Source organism: Pseudorasbora parva, chromosome 13 (genome assembly GCF_024679245.1).
Source record: "Pseudorasbora parva isolate DD20220531a chromosome 13, ASM2467924v1, whole genome shotgun sequence".
Lineage (NCBI taxonomy): Eukaryota > Metazoa > Chordata > Actinopteri > Cypriniformes > Gobionidae > Pseudorasbora > Pseudorasbora parva.
This window is the reverse complement of record NC_090184.1, coordinates 21,865,120-21,879,820: the sequence shown is the minus strand read 5'-3', so window position 1 is coordinate 21,879,820 and position 14,701 is coordinate 21,865,120. Positions and strand designations below refer to the sequence as shown.

Sequence of the window (14,701 nt, the reverse complement as noted above, 5' to 3'; positions counted from 1 at the left end):
CAAACCCCTCCTGCTAAAAACACTCAATTTACTGACAGGCAAATGACTTCACGCTGCCACTTAATCTCATTTCTTGCATAATGCCCTCTAATTAGCATATCAAAGTGAATTAATACTTCTAGGGCATTAGCAATGGGGAAATCTACTCAGGGCCTCCAGTAGCAGTTAGTGGAGTGCCAAGAAAGCTCCCCAACACTACAGACAGCTTTGCATTGCAAAACGCTTCTATCCATTTATCCGCCATGTATGTATCTCTCTCCTCTCCTCCTCCACCCACCCTCTCTCTCACACATCATCTTAGCCCAGCCACTCTTTGAAAAAGAGAAAGAAGGAAAACATTTTCATGCCGATTCTCCGCAGTGCCCCGGGGATCCCAAAAACAACTCAAACCTATCAGCCCGACAAGACTTTGAATTTGCAGTAATCTGTGGTTAATCTGACAATTAACTCGGCACGTTTTTGTACTCGTCAACATGACGGTTGTCATTCACAACCTTCGGAGCGAGCGATAAGAGAGATCTAGAGGCACCTCGCGCATCTACATATCACAGTTTCAGGGCGTATACGCTTGCATCCCTGACATTCTCATAGTCAAGGCAAAGGTACACACTCATAACACACTCATGCCTCCCGAAGTCACACACATCATCTCAGTACTCTCGCTCTACAAACAGATGTACATACACAGCTTTTCCTTCTCACTGTTTACATAGTTACAGTACAAACACTTCAGGTTTGATTTACCCCTTTTCGCCTTTAAGCCCCCTTTGCATCAGATCCAAAAGCAACAATGAATGTTTCATCTTTTCAAAGCTCTGTTCTTCGGTGCGATTCACAAATACAAGGCCAAGAAATCTCTCCGATTGGAACTTATTCATACATCAGCACTGGCAGTTGTTAGCATTTTCTCTTACTGTATAAAGAGAGATACATTTAGCAGTGACTGCGTGACATGAACTGTACAATATCAATATCACACACACTAAACTACGATTTACAAAAGATAACTTTTAAATTAGCTGTGACGCAACTTTGAAGTTTTGTTTTTCTTTAGCATGTAATAAAAAAGAGCTAAATCAAGCCAAACGTAACATAGTAAATCTCCATGGCAGTCGCAGATTGACAGAACATGTCCGACGTGTACAACAAGTTGCAGAGACTGCATGCATCATCCAATAACTTTCAGGAACTTAATCACGTCGTAGTTTTCCGTTTTCACAGATTTTCTCTCACCGCAACAGCATCAAACCCTGACAACAACCTCTCAACTTCTCGTTTCTTCTACCCATCTGTTGAGTACGATAAGCAAAATACATACTGCTCTGACACAAGGCGTTCTCTAGGTATGTGTGTGGTGCGTTAAAGGGGGGGGGGGGGGGGAAGCCTCACAGAAGATGTGTTTGACTGAAAAGAAAAAGAACAACAACAAGGAGCAGCATGCTTATCAGCGAAAGTCTCTCTTATCATTCTGATGAGACAATGTCCTTCAACGGGCTTGTGGAGAAAGAAAAAAAAGTCTCGCACTGAGAGGAAAAAAAACGACAGCTTTCCTCATCTCTCAAGACCTGCAAACCATGGAAGGAAAATTTAAGTACCAGTTGTTTTACACCATCTACTTTTACTTTTGCTACAATTTTAGCAATCCGTTCCTGTCATATAATAAAAGCCTTTTCTCTTATGTCTGACTATACAGAGCGGGAAACAAAGAAAAGCAAACCCTATGAGCAGAGCAAGAAAATATCATGCTTGTGTTCACTTGTGAGTCAATAAACAAATTAGCAGAGTGAAGCTTGTTAGGAAATTAGTCCGGATGCGTTAAGAAGGGAGCGAAGAAAAAAAAGAAACCATTCAAACAGGCAGCGTCAAAGGGATTAACCGAGATTACAGCAACTGAGCTAGTAAACAAGCTCATTTAAATAATTAGCATACTTAGGGACTCTACTCTTTATGCATATTTAATTAGAGCTATAATGTAATAAGGGACATAGCTGTATTAAACGTAACATGATAGGTGCATATGGAAGCATAGTCAACAGCTGGAGGTGGATTTATAATAATGAAAATACATGGACAATGTAAAATTGAATACAAAACAGTCTTGATATAAAAATGTGCTTACATTTATCTGTATTCGCAAGCAAAAAAGAAGATTGTTTAAAAACAAAAATAACATTTTAAAGAAAAGTATTGCATGTGTCCACCTGAATATCACACAATCCAACAAAAGTTTTTTTTTAGGAGATAATACAACACACACATTGAATGTATATATTGTTGTACGGTTTTGAGATTTAAGTAAATCTGAAATGTAATATATTAAAATATCAGATCACAATGTAAATTCCCTCTCCCTCCTTGCAACTATCCATCTTTTCTTGAGACGCAACAGTAGCTACGGCTTACATTAAGATACAGCTACAGCATTTAGCACTTTCGTTTTTTAATCCTCATTCTATCCACATAAAGAACAACTCAAGCAGACCAGCCGGTGGAGCAGGGCCTTGCCCTCCTACAGTTGAGACCTCCAACAGCAGAGAAGTTCATTAAGTTTTATGATCTTCCTCCAGTCACTTCTGCTTATAAGCCACACAAAGGCCACAAATCGGGCAAAGCACTGTTCTGCCTATACAACCACACTGAGGCCAGATAAACACATGAACTCATATTCAAATGCTATTAGTCATCATAGTTCAAACACTATATTATTTAAGCTCTTTTGCATACTGTAGTATGTGAAATCTCTTTCTTTTTCAAAAATAAAATAATGAATCATTTGTGAACCTATTTATAAAGTTCATAAGTTAATTTAAAAAAATAGCAATAAAATAATATTTCAACATGCTATTAAAAAATACACTAATAGTAAAGACTAAAGTTATTAGTCGAATTCAGTGCCTTTGCCATTGTGTTTTGGGCTCACCTTACTGATTTGGCTCTGCTATTCTCCTTCCGCATTATCCTGAAATACACACTGCACATTCCTGGAAAAAGTCCCATATCTAAGGGTCTCTCTGGATTCTGCATATCTGGTTATGTGGTCATTCTCTCTTTATACCTGCGCCCTGCATGATTGCAGAACGCGCGCGCCTTTGCGCACATCACGCGCGTGTGTTAACCGTCGCAGCATAAAGGAAAACTGCACATTAAATTACATCCACAAAGCTTCTGGACGTATTGAGTTGATTTTGCTTCAACGGGTGCTGATTTCTCCCTCAAGAAGAAAAAAAAAACCTATCTTTTGTGAGACAGTGACATATGCTAATGTTCCGTGTCATTGGGGCAGGCGGTATAGCCTTGGTAACGCACGTGCTGAATTGATGTTGTATCTGTCATTGGACTTCATTTACAGTGCGCGCGCGACAGACTATTTCAGAGGTGCTTGGGTGTCAGAAAAAGTGGGGTTTAGAATATTTCTGTTTTGGTATGGACATGCATATGCACTCAGAAATATTTTTCTCAATTTCTCTAAAACGCTTATAATTTGTGGTGTCTCACACACACACATGAAAGTAAACATTTTGCAAAATAACTTGTGTTTGTAGCCTACTTCTGCCGCAAGATTTAGGCTAATTCATAAAAGGTCCCTAAATGGTGTTAGTAGTCAATTAAAGTAAGCTTGCCACTTAGGGTCAACGTTTTGTTTTAGTCAAATACAGAAATGTACCACACAAATATATATATAATTATTATTAATAATAATATAATGTCAGTTATCGTACACTGTAAATAATAATAATAATAATAATAATAATAATAATAATAATAATAATAATAAACGATTAAATCAAGTTGCATTATTTTTTTAAGTGGTGCAAAAGTGACAACCTCCAGGTCATTAGACCTTTTCAGCCACTTTGCATTCAATTACTGATAAAGAAAAACTGGATGAAACTCAAAACTTGCATAAATTATCACGACAAGATTAAGCAAAATAGCTGTATGACAATGAAAACATTTGCCAATGTAAGCTGTGTCATATAAATATTTTCTTTACAAGTTAGGCTTTCACCAAACTAATAATAAATGTCATATCGATCACTCCTGGTCACAAGTCCGTTTTAACACAACAATAACGCACCATAACGCCAAGCGCCTGCACGTGTCGGTGAACGATGTAACCTTCACAGCGCTGGCGTCTTTCATAATAAAACGGGGGCAATAATTAACTGCAGGACCGCCGATAGTGCCAATAATTATCCAGTAAATTGGTCGCATAATTAGGCAGAGGGAGCGCAGGAATTGGACCGCTCTCCGAACCACGGACACGCGTAAACGCTCGCTGGGCTTGCAGTGGTACAACTGGGCAAAACAAGCTTAATATACAACACCAACACCGTACGAAACACATCCTCAATGACAAATGCGGAGTATCCCGAAGATTCATAATTGTCTAGCAATTCACCAACTGTGGGTCTTGAAAGACTGAACGGACGGTGGGAGAATAGCGCGCTGTAAACAAGGGAACTGCCGGGGTGCCTCTCTCATACATGCCCTCAAAAGAAGCCTCTCAGTTCAGCCTCACGATGCAACGCAGAGGGGGGGAAAGCTGATCATCGTATATTTCGCACTCGTGCGCTGATACATCCAATTATGACTATTCATTTTCAGAAGTGAGAAGCAGAGATATGTGGATGCTGCTGGTTGTGGCTTGGTACAACTGGACCCCGCTGACGACCAAATAAAAAAAGAATGCACCAGTAAAGATGGCGGTGTCTGAAGGATTAGTGGCATTGTACTGTTGCTTTTTTTTTTCCTTCTTGATGTGTCTGTGCGTAATTTTGCTTTTTTGTTAGGGTATGCATTATCTTACCTGTTTTCTCTTTGATCTCGCAGAGCACACTGAAGAGGGCTGGCTTCATTCTGTGACAGTTGAGCCCATGTTTCCTGTGCCATTTGGGAGCAAGAGACGAGATTGATATATAGTCACTTAAAACTCATAATTCTGTCGCATTAAAACTTTATAAGACATCAGGTCTTGAGTTAAAATTTACCCTTAGAGTGCATTAGTTTGACAGTGGTGATAGAGGCAACCACGCATCAGAAAAGTTCAAAACAGATGGCTAATATTTATCTCAATTCTTAACAAAGTTTTTTTTGTAGTTGCTATTAAAGTTGTGGAAGTGTCAAGGCCTTCTTAGTTCACAAGTAGTAAAGTGTGATGTACAAACTTTGAATGAGATGCCAACATGTGTTGAGTACTTTACCTGTGTATCATTCTCATTGTGAAAGACAGAGGCTATTTTTAATATTTCAGTATACACCAGTTTAGTGAACAGTACTAATATTTTGTCTTAAACTTTGCAACTTGACGAATAAAAAAAAACTGATTTCAACCTGCCACCTGAATTTCAGATGCAAACATAACTCTCAAGGTTTTACTATGGTAACATTTGTGAAAACTACTGTTGGGACAAGAGTTTTTAATGAGTGGATAATACTGTCAAATAAAAGTTAGCTATTGTAACGTGTAAATGTTAGCACTGTAAGCTAATACACATTCAGAGAACGTGAATATAAAGACTTTCTGAAGAAAACAATGAAAACGTTTAGGTTATATTAAAAAAATGCACCAACTTTGCTTGCGCCTCGTCCAGGCTTTGGTCGGTGATGGTCATGATCTGATGCAGAATGTCACCGATGTCTTGTTTTCTTCCATCCCCATCGGTTCCGTCGTGTCCATGAGGAGGCGGCAGAGCCATGCCTCCCTGTACCGAGTGACCAGCCAGGTTGACACCGCCGAGAGCCTGCATGATCCGGGCTTGCTCGTCCATAGTCCGCCGCAACACAATCAATGCGCTCGTGCTCAGTCACAGAGATGGGTGAAATAAACTCGGAGAATGCACATGCAAAAACAACTTGATTATTTCATGTGCGGTGTTTAACGGGTCGGTATCGTGCACAAAATATTGACCGTGAAGCAACCGCGGCGAATACAATAAATCGCTGGATGAAATATAGTGGAATTGATGTCCCAGGAATCACTTTATGGAAAATATTTAAATCGTCTTTGATCCTCCTGTATAAATGTCCATTGGAGAAAAATTAGCGATGATATCTCTTGTCTATTATTTAAGTAAACTTCAGCATTCAGATGACAGTGGTTTCCCGTTCAATCCTGTCCGAATCTTCATGCCAATTTGTCTTTTTCTTTGAAGAGCTGGGGTCCTTTGCAGATGTCTGGAATTCTTATTTGTCGTCTTCTTAGGATAATTTCGCCTTGTGCACTTCTTGAAAACTTGGACAAATCCGTGGTATTACAAAGAGTTGCAAACAAAACATCCCATGCCTCTGATGGAAAGTGATAATTAATCAAAATTAATGATTATGTAATTAAAAGCAAGCACACTGAGTGTGAACAACAGGCAAAATATTGCCTTTTTAAATATTTGTTTTCTTCCAAAAATTAAAAATAAGAAAATAAAAGAAGCCGCGTGAAATAAATTAAACCATCAGCACCGGCGACCACAGCTATAAAGATTGTATGAAAAAAAAAATATATAAAAATGTATAAAAAGTTCTCTCACTTTCAGTAGTGAAAATAGAAAAACTGACGAAAAAATTAATCACGCGCCATAAAGCGATGCGCAAAAATATCTGCTGGCGGAAATTTATGAGTCGAGCGCGCGGGCTGTGTGTGCTTTATGTTGTTTGATGGCAGCGGTAGTGAGCGATTGACAATGTGCCAATGCCATTCACTCAGTGCGGACGTGTCAGAGAAGAAAAAAAGATACAAAATCGACATCAAAATGCACGCTCCGCCCTGCAGAGGAGGGGTCTTAGATTCTTGTCACTTCTCGCCGAAGCCCCCGAAAACAAAATGCCAGTTAGCTACTAATGATACTGCTGGTGATGATAATGATGAGACCAGAACATCAAATCAACAGCGTTTAAGTCTCCACTTTACCCGTGCCTCATTTAAAAGCGCGCCCGTGCATTGAGATGCCGTTACATTATAACCATTCCCAATAAAACAAACAAAAGGTCGGAGTTTTATATTGTCTGATTCAAACTAATAATGAATTGCACGGGCCCCCTCGCTTCCTTACACCATAGTATGGTCGCCTCCAACAAGCCGTGCTTGCAGGGGCAGGAAAGCAGAGGACATGTTTATAATATTGGAAATAGACGCCTCGAACCAATCGGCGAAGAGTCCGTCTTTGAGTGGCGGATCGAAGGACCAATGGGTGATCCCCGCTGACCACGAACGCCCGCCTTCAGAGCTCAATACCTTTGCTACGGTTGTACAGAGAGATATCAACTTCTGATTGGCCGTTGCCAAGGGTGACATCTACTGCAAAAGCAGGCGGCGCTGCGCAGCGCAGCGCTCCTCGGCAGTTGCTATGGTAGCAGACTGCTCGGTGGGCTTGAAGCAAAGAGACACACTGAAACATATCTGCGCCTTCCTCCGGCTGCCTCGCTTCTTACATTCGCCTTACTAAACCCACCGAGGCTTTCCCGCCAAATCACTGTATCTCCGATTCAAAAACACGACATTTCATGTAGGAACGCGCTTTAAAATAGGCTACGCGTCTTTTGTTCAATGTCAAACAGCCGAACCATTGCGCTTTTTTGTTCTTGTGCTGAGGTAAATAAGAGCTCATCTCACACCAAAACTGGTTTCAGAAGGAAATATATAGTAATTTTATTTTGCATTATTGATGTGTATATTTGACTAAAATCATTTTTTACACCCTTATGAGAAACTTTAAATGTTATTTTCTACTGCTTCCACATTGCATTACTGCGTTGACTTATTTTTTATTATTATTTAATTGAATATGCATGCTGTAATGAATGATGTATGTTTAGAATGGTTAAAAAAATGCTCTGATTTGTGAGTTAAACGGGGGGAAAAAACACACACACTGCAACCAGATACTATATGTGCATAAAGGTTAATATTCATTATGAAATCCTCTGGTGCCATAGTTGAGGTAGTGCACTTCAGCGGGGTTGCACTTGTGACATGACAGCTTCTGATGTGATGGGACTAATTACCAAGAATCAGAGACACACACAGAGGAAACAGAGCTGTTAATTTTTGCACAGCAAGAAAGTCAATCAGACACCCTTCCAAAGGCACCAACATGTGATGCTACGCTGAGAATTTGTGAAAGCTGGCACCAGAAAGTCCCGTTCCATAGTGCATGAACTGACTGAAGGCCCTGTGGACCGCCTCCATCACTGACACACTCAACACGGGAAATTAACACAGGCTAATTAAAGAGCGAATAATCAGATATGCAGAAAATCAAAACTTCCTCTGGGATGATCCAGTTGAGGATAAACAATGCGAAAAAGCGCAGAAGAATCTGTCAGCATGCCTGGAGCTCCAAGAGCTTCATGATATTCAATACTTAATTTTTGTTTTTGTTTTTTTTTATGTAAGAACATATAAGAAGAGGTGTATAGGGGAGACCAGCGTGTTGTAACACTTGAGTTTTTTAAAGATAATTTTCACCAATTAGAAATGAGCTTGTATACACTTTATGTAATTTGAAGCAATAATTTCATGTTTGGTTTATAATTTGATTTGTGAGTGTTAACGAATGTTATGTGACAGAACTGGTATGATCCGAATCAGCGGTTTATATTGTTCAATTTGATATAACCAGTTTTACATCTATATCTAAAATATCTTATGGCTGAATGGATGGCAAGGGTTGTACATTTATTTTCAAAATACTTATAGATTTAGCAAAAAAAATTAAAAATAGAGAAGTGTCTTCTGTTTATTTGCCAAAATTATAAAATGACGTCTGGTTCACTATCTTTGTGGGGACTCACCATAGGCGTAATGGTTTTTATACTGTACAAACTGTACATTCTATCCCCCTACACTGACCCTAAACCTACCCATCACAGGAAACATTCTGCATTTTTACTTTCTCAAAAAAACTCATCCAGTATGATTTACAAACCTTTTGAAAAGTGGGGACTGCTGGTCCCCGCAATGGTGATCTCAGGTTACTATCCTTATGGTCCCCACAATGTAATATAAACAAGGGCACACACACACACAAACAAGCACAGTTTTTATAGCTTATGTTTTATATTTGTTTAAAATTGTTTTGCAGTTTGAATTAATTTGTACGTTTCATTTGCATTCAGAGTTTCAGATTATTACATTCTAAACTACTTTATAAAACATTATAGCAACATTTAAGATATGCACCACATGTCCAGTAATTAAATGTGATATTTAGACGCTTTTGGCTAAGTAAACAATATGATATTGTTCTGATATAGTTTGATATAATTAGCATATTTAATACACAAACACTGGCTTCTGATTTAAACATACTGAACAATACAGATCCGACAGTAGAATTTATAGTGGCATATTTACTTCAACTCTTGTGTATGAATTGGTGTTCAGAGCAATTGATTCAATTCTTCGGGTGCAATAAGTGGGTGATATATTAGTCATGGATCATGTTAACACAGTTACTGGATCCTGAGCAAGAATAATGAGCTCACCTTTAATTAACCATTTCACACATATCACAGAGTAAGACAACATGCCACAAGCCCTGTAATTCAATTGTTTTGGCTGCGACTGGGCGCGCGCGTGTGTGTGGTGTGTGTGTATCATACAGAGTTTCAGCATCATTTTTATATAGTCGCTGTCATTTTTATTATCAGTGTGTAAATGAACTGGATTGAATATAGCACGTGTGGCTGACAGATTATGGATTTTTCGAATCACAAACATCCAATAATCACAGAACGACGCCGTAACGCAGCATCTGTGCTTATAAAGCACGTCACATGAATTTAAGCAGCATAACATTGAGAAGTTGTCGAAGTTAAGGAGGAGACAAGAGACGCCTGTTCTCTCGCTCTTTTTAGCAAGCTGTGTGGCTCGGCTCTTTCATATTCACTTGACCTTGAAGTATCAGCCCAGCACACTCCTGAGTTTAGTGAATGGAAGTCCCAGACCCACTGCATTTATCACTGAAATACTGTGCTGTCAGGTGGCTCTGTATACCTGTCATAGAGGGCTCAAAGGAACAGCTCCAGATCCTCTCCTCCACAACACCGCATGATTCTTCATTGCCTTACGTTGCATGCCTTTCCACCATTGTTTTCAGCCATATGTCAACATAATTCATTTTCCCCAAGTATGACAGCAAATCTTTTGGTGGGAGGGGAAAAAAGACACTTCAGCTTATTGTGGTCATGATGCCATGCTTACATAATGACATAAACACAATTTCTATTATTGGTTGTTTACTGCCCACTTCCCTCAACCGATTTGAAAAGTGAATTTATGGAGAATGAGAAATTAAATCATAATTCAACAGCAGTTTGGATCATATGAACATTAAACAGTAAATACTGAAAATTGTGGAATGCAGAACTGCCTATAAGTTAAGCTGTAAGCGTCTTGAAAATATCATCTGAAGTTTCTCCTAAATATGGTCACGTGTTGTCAGTGGTAACCGTTGATATTATTGCCTTTGGACTGAAGCCCACCGTTCATGATTATTTTCAATAATGAGCACACCAGGCTTTGCTTCTTTTTTTTTTTCTTTTTTTATACCTATACACGTTTTTACCCCCATGTGGTTACTTTAAAAACATTACAAAAAGTGTGTGTGCGTGTGTGGGGGGATAGATTAATTTATCACACACACACAAAAAAAAAAAATCAACAACAAAAAGCTTTTTTGAAGAAGGTCTTTTTTCTTTGCTTAAATTAACAAATATCAGATTATATTATACATAATCTGTTCAGACATAATATAATAAAACAAGCACTTTTCTTTTGATGGTCCACTTTAGACATTCTACAAACTTTGCAGTTACATGTCTGCTTAATATCTGCTAACGCTTTATTTTGATAGTCTACCAACATAAATTCTACAGACTATAAATAATTTTGCAACAACATATCTTATTCTACTAACCCTAAGTTACTACAGTCTACATTGGTCAAATGAGAGTTAGTTGGCATCTAGTTGACATTTTACTAATAATAAGTAAAATGTCTAAAGAGGACCATCGAAATAAAGTACAGAAAATATTATGCGTTACATAAGAAAATTGTTAGATAATGATATGTATCTGTAAATGTTAAGAATGAAGAAAAAAGCCAGCACATACAACATAGCTTCGTTATCTCTTCAATATTTAATAGATGCTTAATTATTTATTGCTTATTTATGCATATGGGCTGCTAATTAGTCATAAAATCATTCTTATCTGACAGGTTTAATTGACAGTCTCAAAACAAATAGCCCCTGTCTCATAACATACACATCATTTCCAAGAGAATTAAGTTTTTGAAAACTGAACAGGCTGTCACCTTACTTTTTTTTTCTTTTTTTCGTAGTGACAGCCAAAAAGGGGCCCACAGGTGTCTCAGAAAGCAGTGACTGTGTTGTCATAATTCATTTAGGCATCCTTCTGCAAAGCCATAATTACCTAATTAGCTTGTTAATTAGGAGATTAGCATTTACTGATAGAGTGGCTTGTTTAGTGAGGGGTGGAGTGGAGTTCCAGTGGAGTAAGTTACCAACGTGTTGCCTTAAAGTGCCTCCCAAGTCATTTCGCTCTCTATTCGGGTCAGAGATTGGAATCCTTGATGGAAAGATATTAAAAGTATTGAAAAGTTATACAAATAAATGGTACCTTATTGATCAAATAAGTTTAAATTTATGTTTAAAATGTTACTTTTTTAAATTTAAGAACAAATTTATACGAGACGATTTAACAATAAATGCATTATGTTACTATATTGCTTTATTTTCTTACATTTTATCATCAAATAGCCTAAGAATACAAACATACCTTCACAAGGGGTTTAAGATTCTAACTGCTGAACTGCTTAGCGTTGCTCTCTGTCTGATTGCCCGGGTTACAGCACAAGTAGTCTAGCAACTCAATAGTCTCTCGTCTATATGTCGCCAAGTCATGTCCTGTTGCCGAGGAAGATTGGAGGAAATGACTCGAACGGACAGTGCCAGAGACATTACTAACTATGTTAACACCAGTCTCTTATCTAGTTTATGTGTTTGTTTATCCATTTCCCGATATTCACTGCATGCAGGTCATACGTCAATGTTACCATCAGACATGCTTTATGTTTAAGAGGGCCAGAGTTGGGCTGTAAATAACTAAAAGCAGTGATACTACTAACTAAAGTCCAATTTTTCAGAAGCGTTCAGTAACTTTTTTTGAGGACTGATATAATGACTAAAACATATATCACTATTTCTTGTCATATTTATTGCACATGCTGCTTCACAGTCTAGTTTTAGCACTAGTAGTGCACAGCTTCTGAAATCAAACCTGCTCTCCTAAACTGTGCTCTCTTTCTTATGGAGAACATTTTTAATGAATCTGTTCACTGTAGCTCCTGTAAATCATGCAATTCAAATAAACTATTCAGACTTATTTCATTCATCCCTATGTAGAAAACAATATGTGGAATACTTTACATATTTTAAAATATGTCAAGCATTCACTAATATGTTTCTGACTGTTATAGAAATTAAAGTATTAGCTTCATTTGTTGTGGTGACCTAAATGCTACTGGAACTGCAGAAAGAAATGCACGAACACACTCACACACACACACACACACACACACACACACACACGCTCAGACGCATACGCACAGCCGTACACACTCACACGCACACTCACACAAACACATACATGCAGTTGCACGCACACAAACGCACACATTATTATAAATATAAAATTAGCATTTATTTACTGCTAGTGTAGGCTAACATTTTAAAAGTGATATGCTGAAAATGTGCTGAAAATAAAATCTATATTTTAAAGAAAAAAAAATTGTATAACTTATAAAATAGCAACACATTAATTGTCTATGTCTATGTCCTTACTATGTCCTTTTCTATGGTTATGCCCTCTATTTCTATGTCCTTTTATAAAATATTGTCATTTTCTAACTTGCACTATACAGTTTTGAAGTTACTAAGTCAGTAAGTGCTTTGAAACAAATATTAGTAATTAGTATTTTAAAAAAAGTCATTTTCTACTAGTCTTTCACTTTGTGATGCGATTTAAAGTGTAGTTTAGATCAATTGGTGGCTTTGTTTTTCACTTTCTTTTTATGTTTAAACAGGCAAAACTATTATGCAACTGAATGTAATTTTCATAATTATGTTTTGGGGTTTTTCCAAGGGCGGAAGAAAATTAAAACATTAATTCTATTTTTACAGTTCTGGTCTATATATGTCCCTATAGCTAAAGCTCTTCACCCAGCAGACATGAAGACTTCATTCAATCAGAGCTGCTCTGTCTCTCTCGCAGGCCAGGTTGATAAATAAGAGGGAAATATTGTGTCTGCCAGGGCATGTTGTTAACTCTCCCCCCACAGTCATTAACTCATTTCAAGTGCAATCATAGAGTGGGAGGTAAATTAACAAACCATTAAAAATGTTATAAATGCACAATTAGCATGCCAACATTTACAGGACACATTCATGGAGCTGCAATAATTTTTGATTGGGCGGTTCCAATTCATCCCCTCTGTCTGACTGCCTGTCTTGCTCCCTATCTCTCTCTTTCTCTCTCTCTCTCTCTCTCTCTCTCTCTCTCTCTCTCTCTCTCTCTCTCTCTCTCTCTCTCTCTCTCTCTCTCTCTGCAGACATTTTGGTCTGGTGCCTGTTTGGCGAAGAAATTGAAGGAATGAGGCCTGATTTAATAGGTCATTGGTGGTGAACATTCACCTCTTACATCATGGAGCAAAAGAAAAAAGAGGCAGAAAATTAGTGGAAAGAAATAAAATTGAGAGACATGGAGGGCTTTTTCCCCTTCTATCTTCCCTCTCTCATTTGCTAGATTATGAGTTGTGTTGGTTGGATGTAATAGTGTAATAGTAAGGATGATGATACAGCAGAGGGCAGTCCGCATGAGGCACCGTAGAACCTGGAGAATCTCTTTCTCAGCTTCCTGGGTCGATTGTAATAGGGTCATTAGCTAGTCTGGATCATATTTTAACATTTCGCCTCAGGTTATTGCATGTAACTTGCTTGATGGTCTCTGATATGAGATTACTGCTAAATCGATGAGCTAATGAAACCATAATCGTGTATTTCAATCAAATATCAAATGAATGTTTTTTTTTTTTTTTTATATATATATATATAAAATATTGCTTCATTTTGACAGGTTAGTAACAATGTCCTTTTAAAAAGAAATAGGCCCCTCAGGTTGTAAAAGGAGATCTTTAAAATTCCTTAAATCATAGAAGAGAGCCTGATAAAAATGTCAGCGTGATGTTCACTGTGTAGAGTCAGGCCTAACGTGTTTGACAGCTGATTAAAATGTATTTTAAAATATAATTAGGCAATTATTATATTGCTACATCACCGTTCTATAAATAAGAAGTTAAATTGAGTTACATTTTAGAAACGGTATTGTCCGGTACTTTGTCTGGTTTGTCCAGACGAAGCCAAAACAGAATCAAACACTGAGTCTCCGAGCAACAGGCATGATTCAAACAAATCTTTTAAGACTCGATTCGCTTGTATTGTTCCTGAATGAATCAGTATGTATCGTTCTTCTTGTATCGTTCCTGAAAGAATCTATAAAGTAAATAATTTAATTCCTCACTGACTCATATATGCAGTGCAGCCATTTGTTTAGTTTCTGAACGAATCCGATGTTGAACGAATAGTTAGAGTGAACGGTTCAATGACTCACCCTGTAAAGTAAACGA

At 37.9% G+C, this 14,701-nt stretch overlaps 1 protein-coding gene and 1 long non-coding RNA gene across 9 annotated transcripts in view; both read right to left on the bottom strand.

Annotated features, from left to right (window-relative positions):
* The window catches only part of pbx3b (pre-B-cell leukemia homeobox 3b), a 101,275-nt gene extending 94,208 nt beyond the window's left edge, over positions 1–7,067 (bottom strand). For 5 of the 8 annotated variants that reach the window (XM_067413483.1, XM_067413488.1, XM_067413486.1 and 2 more), the window contains exons 1-2: positions 5,575–7,067; positions 4,811–4,884 (exon numbers count right to left, since the gene is read on the bottom strand). In XM_067413483.1, coding sequence (XP_067269584.1) covers positions 4,811–4,884; positions 5,575–5,771 — 271 coding nt within the window. In that variant the 5' untranslated portion in view covers positions 5,772–7,067. Of the gene's footprint in view, positions 1–4,810; positions 4,891–5,574 lie in introns of all 8 variants that reach the window. The other 3 variants (XM_067413482.1, XM_067413487.1, XM_067413485.1) reach the window with 1 other exon arrangement.
* Positions 7,068–11,457: 4,390 nt separating this feature from the next.
* LOC137038146 (uncharacterized) lies at positions 11,458–14,495 on the bottom strand. Its single transcript, XR_010897396.1, has 3 exons — positions 14,385–14,495; positions 11,797–11,924; positions 11,458–11,586 (listed from the first exon to the last, which is right to left on the bottom strand). It is a non-coding gene; the product is annotated as an uncharacterized lncRNA (long non-coding RNA).
* Positions 14,496–14,701: the final 206 nt, after the last annotated feature.